Source organism: Cynoglossus semilaevis, chromosome 20 (genome assembly GCF_000523025.1).
Source record: "Cynoglossus semilaevis isolate Cse_v1.0 chromosome 20, Cse_v1.0, whole genome shotgun sequence".
Lineage (NCBI taxonomy): Eukaryota > Metazoa > Chordata > Actinopteri > Pleuronectiformes > Cynoglossidae > Cynoglossus > Cynoglossus semilaevis.
The window spans coordinates 11,964,869-11,971,642 of record NC_024326.1 but is presented as its reverse complement, the minus strand read 5'-3'; the positions used below and the strand labels follow the sequence as shown (position 1 = coordinate 11,971,642).

General features: G+C 40.1%; 2 protein-coding genes across 5 annotated transcripts in view; both read left to right on the top strand.

Annotated features, from left to right (window-relative positions):
• tgs1 (trimethylguanosine synthase 1) overlaps positions 1–2,395 on the top strand; it is a 6,461-nt gene extending 4,066 nt beyond the window's left edge. For both annotated transcript variants that reach the window (XM_025066159.1, XM_025066158.1), the window contains exons 12-16: positions 1–85; positions 1,092–1,238; positions 1,375–1,591; positions 1,837–1,915; positions 2,077–2,395. The exon at positions 1–85 is cut by the window's left edge and continues 18 nt beyond it. In XM_025066159.1, coding sequence (XP_024921927.1) covers positions 1–85; positions 1,092–1,238; positions 1,375–1,591; positions 1,837–1,915; positions 2,077–2,190 — 642 coding nt within the window. In that variant the 3' untranslated portion in view covers positions 2,191–2,395. The remainder of the gene's footprint in view (positions 86–1,091; positions 1,239–1,374; positions 1,592–1,836; positions 1,916–2,076) is intronic.
• A 251-nt stretch (positions 2,396–2,646) lies between these two features.
• tmem68 (transmembrane protein 68) lies at positions 2,647–6,513 on the top strand. 3 transcript variants are annotated; one of them, XR_001761692.2, is made up of 8 exons: positions 2,647–2,957; positions 3,601–3,774; positions 4,096–4,195; positions 4,461–4,628; positions 4,919–5,112; positions 5,215–5,271; positions 5,551–5,690; positions 5,774–6,513. XR_001761692.2 is itself a non-coding variant. In XM_017042246.2 (8 exons), exons 1-8 carry the CDS (start codon positions 2,825–2,827, stop codon positions 5,876–5,878), a joined length of 945 nt encoding a protein of 314 aa, XP_016897735.1. In that variant the 5' UTR covers positions 2,650–2,824; the 3' UTR covers positions 5,879–6,513. The 3 variants fall into 3 exon arrangements, 2 of the variants coding, with proteins under 2 accessions (XP_016897735.1, XP_008332983.1); XM_017042246.2 differs by having other exon boundaries at positions 2,650–2,827; positions 5,211–5,271; XM_008334761.3 differs by having other exon boundaries at positions 2,651–2,957; positions 5,211–5,271.
• The last annotated feature ends 261 nt before the right edge of the window (positions 6,514–6,774 follow it).

The following is a 6,774-nucleotide window of genomic DNA, read 5'->3' as shown; positions in this document are numbered from 1 at the left end:
ATGGATGAACCTGATCTGGCCAAATACTGGGCTCAGCGCTACAGACTCTTCTCTCGCTTCGATGAAGGCATCAAACTAGACAGAGGTCAGTCTGCATCAGTGACTTTTCAAATGGCGCAGCGAAGAAGAGATGCAAAAGAAATGTTTTTTTTTAAGTCTTAATGACACTTTAAAATGATCTGGTCCTACAGGGTAAGTCTAAAGACCGATTTATTGTCTTGTGTTGAAACATATCATGTGGTAATAGCTCTGCTGCAGACTGAGACTGTCTGCTCTGTGCAACATCTCTGTTGTTGCTCATAAACTCCTCTTCAAATGAGGTCTTTCGTCTTTGTTGACAATTACACATCCAGATTTTATGCTGTACCTCAGTGGTGCTTTTGAGGTTAGCGTTTTCTAACTAACCCTCCTGTCTAATTATCTGATGTATACAACACTGTTGTTTGTAAATGTGCCATTTGAACACATTGGACTCGTCTTGACTAAACATCACATTGGCAGACAGTGAAGAAGGGGTGACAGGTAGAGAGGTGAAAATCACCAGGCCTGGAAACAATCCACACCCACTGGTTCAAGAAGCTGACTACCCTGAAACCCTGGCAGCACAAATGAACCATCTGCTGGCAGATGGGACCCACCCTGAGTGACTCACACAAGGACGAACAGTCCTGATCAACAAGGACACTCAGTCAAATGAGGCCCATGGCTCAGTGCACTGGTGAGAGTGAAATCTGTAAAGAATCGCAACAAAGGAGAGAAACAGCAGGGGGCAGTCAGGTGTCTTGAGAGTCGACTCATTCATGCAGGATGACTTGGAATTGTATGAAGACAACGGGACATCCAAAGTCTCCGTCAACAACTATATATTGTAGTCTTATCCAGATGTGGTCCACATGCTAAGGTGCTACACTGTTGGGGCTGCTGCTCTATGTTGGTGTTACTGGTTTCACAGACCATTAAACTCATCCTACTGATCCATACTACTGGGACTTACAGCTGTCACACACCAGACCAACAAACAACTTAAGGAGGTTAAAATCACACCGACAGTTTTCTGCTAACCTGTTGTTGTGTTTGTGTTTGTGTTGCAGAGGGCTGGTTCTCTGTGACTCCAGAGAGAATTGCTGAGCACATCGCCCTCAGACTGCAGCAGAGCTGCTCTGGTTGTCAGCTGGTCATAGACGCCTTCTGCGGCGTCGGAGGGAACGCCATCCAGTTTGCCCTCGCAGGAAGCAGAGGTGGGTGCTCCTCTTGTTAGCCCTTCAGGACCCTTAAAACCCTTTGTGGGTTTTAAGGGAGTTTCTTGTCCTAATGGCTGAGGGTGTGGTTTATGGTCTTTCAACGACTCACTCTCTCTCATGTCCTTTCTTTCAGTTCTGGCCATAGATATTGACCCCATGCGCTTGAACCTGGCGCAGCACAATGCCACAGTTTATGGCGTGGTCGACCAGATTGATTTTGTACAAGGGGATTTCCTTCAGCTGGCTCCGTATCTCCAGGGGGATGTTGTGTTTCTGTCACCACCGTGGGGAGGACCAGACTACCTGACCGCTGAGGTGTTCGACATCAAGACCATGATGGAGCCTGATGGATATCCTTTTATTGATCTATTATTTAAGTCAGGTTGAATACACCAACCATGAAGACCTAAAAAATTATATATTTATAGAGTACTATTTATCAAAATGATTCTTTAATACTTAGTACTTTGTAGAAGGTGTTGCCCTTTTATTGATCGACTATTTTTACCTGCTATGTGTTGTTAATATAAAATAAGTGAATAATTTTGTGGTGTCTGTGCAAATAAGTTTTTCTTTTTCTTTAATAATTGCATACATTTGAGATTTTCCGGCTGGCCAAACTGATATCAGACAACATCATCTACTTCCTGCCTCGCAACGCTGACATGAATCAGGTCTGCATCTTTCTTTCTCTCTGTTAGGTTGTCTGTCATAGTGACAGTTCTGAGTAGGGTTGGGTTGGTGTTACACAGGGATCAGCTCTGAAGCTCTTTGTTTTGTAGAGAATTGAACACTGACCAAACAGCCCGTCTGTCTCTAACTCCTTTGACCACAGGTTGCCTCGTTGGTTGGTGCAGGTGGGAAGTTGGAGGTGGAGCAGAACATTCTCAACAACAAGCTGAAGACGGTGACGGCTTACTTTGGGAATTTAGTTAGAGCAGAAAGTTAGTGACCGTGTAAAGATTTTTCTTTTTTTTTTATAAACCACAATCAGAAATCTGTTGTTTAACAAGTGCAAAGTAAATATTAACATTTTGATCTTTATCATAAACCTATAAGTGTTTTTTAAGAGAAATTATTTTTTATCATGAACTGTTGATAGTTGTTCTTGGTGTTTTGTATCAGTGGAAGAATTAAATATTCCTGTGCTAGTACATTACTGTGTTTACTTTTTTTTTTCCTTTTTTTATTTCCACAGGGAATTAATACACTTAACAACAACAGAATATTTTGAATTCTTAATAATTATATCTGACGTTTCTTCTACCAAAGACAATGTTTGTTTGTTTTTTATTAAACATTAAACAGTGTTTATTAAAAAGCAATTCTGACTGTAAAGTACCCATGTCTGTGTATGTAGAGCGGAACTACAATGTGCGACATGTTTCCACCTTAAAACGCTGCACATAAGTGTGTCACACAGATAGCACTCCGGGTGCAGCTATTCGCTAGCAACTTTATACATTGCCATTTTCTTATAGTTAACGCCGTGTGTTGGCCCAATAGATAGGTGAGGTGTTGAGCCACGCACACTCTCGCCCCTCCTCGTCCCCCCCTCTCCCCATCAGTCAGCTGGGCTTGTTATGGTGGGTTCTGTTCTGTATGTTTTTATCCGTGTTAACGTGGTAACCTGAGTAGGACGGCAGAAAAGCTAGCCTCTATGACATTACAGCAATCATGCAATAATTGTAGCAAACAGACAGGATGTCTTGGCTGGTAAGTAATACAGATTTTTTCTAATATCTAGGTTATACCGTCAGCAAATAAGGGTCTCTTTTAAATGACAATTAAAACAGACGTTAATACCTAGTAATTTACTCCGTGTGTTATTGTTCTGTGGGGTAAACTTCCTGACTAGCAGCAGGTTGAAACTAACCGCAGAGCAGGATGTCATACTGAAACCCAGTCCTGTTTGACAGCAGAGGAATTCGTCTCTTTTCATGTGTAAATCGACATTTTCGTGAAATGCAAAAGAAATGTAAAGGAACCGAATCTAGAAATGCCCTAATTTTTTAGGAGAGGGAACTTTTTAATGACACCACAACGCAAACGTATGAGTTCGTGCACTTTAAACATTTCTGGAAGTTTTGCAGCAGCCGTAATGTTCTTTTCTGAAAGGCAAATGTTTCGCCTTTGAGAAGCAGCAATAATGATTAAATGCTTCGAAGAAAAGTCTGATTCATTCGTCGACATTCATGGTCACGTGATTCTTTTCTTTTTTTTCTGACGAAGTTCATTCTACAGGACAGATTGTTATTTTGCCAGATGATCTTTGCGTTTTTATATATAAACAAAGAAAGGTTTATATATGTCACCGGCAACCTCTGAATCCGATGTGGGTTCTTTTCTTGGTCCACAGGGGGGTGTCTTCCAGGCTGTGGAGGAGTGGGCAGGTCTCGGACAGTTGGAGGACTACCTAAGTTTTTTAGAGTACCTGCTGTGGGTCTTCACTCCTCTGGCCATTGTCTTCATTGTGCCATTCCTCATCGTCATCCTGCTGTACCTGTCCATACTCTTCCTCCACGTATATAAGGTTTGCACTTTTTATTTCAAACTTAATGACAAAATACAAAAGGTTTTAATCATCTGAAATTTCATATTGCTAACTGGACTGTCCAAGCATAAGGTTTTTAAGTACTTGATGGAGACTATTATTATTATTATTATTATTATGCAGTAATAAAAGTAAACTCAGCAGTATCTACCTGTGATTGGTTCAAATCTCTGCTGGTGCTATTTAGTTTAGAAACCCTGACCATCACCAAAGTCCAGTTGTAATGGCTATGTGTGTGGAGGGACGGGGGAGGTCTGGATCAATAGAAAGCTCATGTTTGCTGATGTAACCCTGTGACAGAGGAAGAATCAACTGAGGGAAGCTTACAGCAACAACCTGTGGGATGGAGCCAGGAAGACATTGGCCTCGCTGTGGGATGGACATGGAGCCATATGGCATGGTACAGATTTATTATGAAAATAGAGACTCACTGACAGATGGGTTAATCTTAGACGGTGTCTTAAACAGTTGTTGAGCTGTGTGTACCATGTGTAGTTGGCAGATAGTACCATCCAGAGGCAGATTGACTGCAACTAGACTGATTTGTCAATCCCTGCCTTTGATTAATGGTGTGACAAGTCTTTCAAGGCTTTAGAAGAGTATCAATAGGAAGTCTAGTTGACTTTATATCTGTTGTGTAACCTAACATGTCATTCACTCTTCAGGCTACGAGATCCATGGACTGGAGAAGATCCCAGACCAAGGGCCGGCCCTCATTGTCTACTACCATGGTGCCATTCCCATTGACTATTATTACTTCCTGGCAAACCTGATCCTCCAGAAGGGACGGACGTGTCACTCTGTGGCTGATCACTTGCTCTTCAAAATTCCAGGTACAAGTATGGTTTGAAATACATACGCTGTTATACTTTGTAAATTACTACTGTATGTCTTCACATTGTTTGCACTGTGAATTCATACTGTATGTCTTCACATTGTTTGCACTTAAGAAGAATTCAAATTGTTAACGTGAATTCTGAAATAAACCCTGATAAATACTGTATATGAAATTTGAACATACATTTGTACATATATGAATATATTTGTATTTTGATGCTGCTTTATGAACTTTATGTTCAATTCCTCTTCTGAATCATCTCCTGTTTTGTTTTGTTTTTTTCAGGGTTCAAGTTACTTCTTGAAGTGTTCAGTGTGATTCATGGTCCTCAGGAGGAGTGTGTGCGGGCTCTGAGGAACGGTCATTTGTTGGGGATTTCTCCAGGAGGTGTGCGAGAGGCTCTTTTCAGCGACGAGACTTATCCTCTCTTCTGGGGCAAACGAAGGGGCTTTGCCCAAGTCGCCATAGACTCACAAGTGGTGGGTCACCTTTAGAGATTCATAAGAACTGCTTTTCTTTTTAAACTTAAACTTACACAACCCTTCCTGCTCTTGTTGTTTCAAAATGTGTTTTTCAGCCAGTTATTCCAATGTTTACTCAAAATGTGCGTGAAGGCTTCCGGTCCCTGGGGAGACTCAGTAAGTGACACGCTAACATATATAACCAACAATGTTGAAATGACACTGTGGTGGGTTTTGTTTTTTTTTTTTTTTAAAAACATACTAATTTTTTATTGTTGTAAATTAGGATGTATTAATGTTGCACAGTGAAAGTGTAAGCAATGTTTTTTTACAAAAACAGTTACTTATGTATTATTTACTGATATATCTTCCATGACAAAACAATAACCTGAATGAGGATCACACTCTGTTGTTTCACTTCTTCTACTGGCTTGACTCTGTTTGTTGTTGTCTCAGGATTTTACCGCTGGCTCTACGAGAGGTTCGGTCTTCCCGTGGCTCCCATCTATGGTGGATTTCCTGTGAAATTCCGGACATTCCTGGGAGATCCCATACCATATGACCCCAACATAAATGCGACAGAACTGGCAGAGAAGGTGTGTGCTTCTTTTACTGTCTGGCTCTCTTTTTTTTTGTTCTTACACCTAAGGTAGTGACTAACTTAGTGTTTGCTCTGCAGGTGCAGCAGGCGGTCCAGGCCCTGATAAACCAGCACCAACAGATTCCAGGAAACATCCTGAGAGCCTTGTTGGAGAGATTCCACACCACGCACAAAGATCAGTAACACGAGCAGACCACGTGATGACATCACTGTAGTCCACTGCAGTCAGTGTGAAGAGCTCTGGAGTATTTCTTCACTGATTATTTATGTGAGGAGAGTATATATGTATCTATATATATATATTTTTTTTTTAAAGTGCATGTTTTTAACATGTCTTTGTGCATTCCTTTTGAATTTTAACTGATATTTGGTTGTTCACAGGATCAAACTTGAATGTTCTGATATTTGACTTGACATTATGGTAACCCACACATGACACGTGGTACAAAAAAAAAAATCAGTCCAACTTGTTCCCCTATTTCCTGTCATCTCTGAATTTAAAGTTCACACACACACACATCATCCTGTGTGTGTCACAGTATAATTGGTTGTTGATATACAGTATATTGTTCTCATTTGTATAAACAGTTTATTTATTGAAAAGTTTATTTGGTAAGATAATGAAATATATTTTTGTCCACATAAATAAAATGGTCTGAAAGCCCAGTGCAGGAATTAACTGACTGAAGTGAACATTATAGTTCATTGCACAGGAGTCAGAGGAAGGACACAGTGTAGATAATATTAACCTGAATATAAACCTTCTTTATATAGTCTTGCTTCTCTTGAATGAAATAAATTAAATTAAGTAATTGGTTTGAAGCATTTTTCCTGTTTGTTGTTTACACCATATACATACATACATACATATATATATATATATATATATATATGTATCAAACTTTGTCATTTGCCATAGGAAATCAGCACAGAACACAGGACATGGGTAAAATTGTGCCTTTAGTTGTCACTGATAATAACAAGCGTATTACACTTGAGATGTTTTTCTTCAAACACCACACACGCAAACACCTTATCACTTTAATGTCATCAGTCTCTTCGTAATTAAAAAATAGTTT

Excerpts from the sequence above, each read along its gene's own strand:
- tmem68 (XM_008334761.3), top strand. Across the intron at positions 5,113-5,210 it reads TCGCCATAGACTCACAAGTG|CCAGTTATTCCAATGTTTAC; the intron begins GTGGGTCACCTT and ends TGTGTTTTTCAG. Across the intron at positions 5,691-5,773 it reads CGACAGAACTGGCAGAGAAG|GTGCAGCAGGCGGTCCAGGC; the intron begins GTGTGTGCTTCT and ends TTTGCTCTGCAG.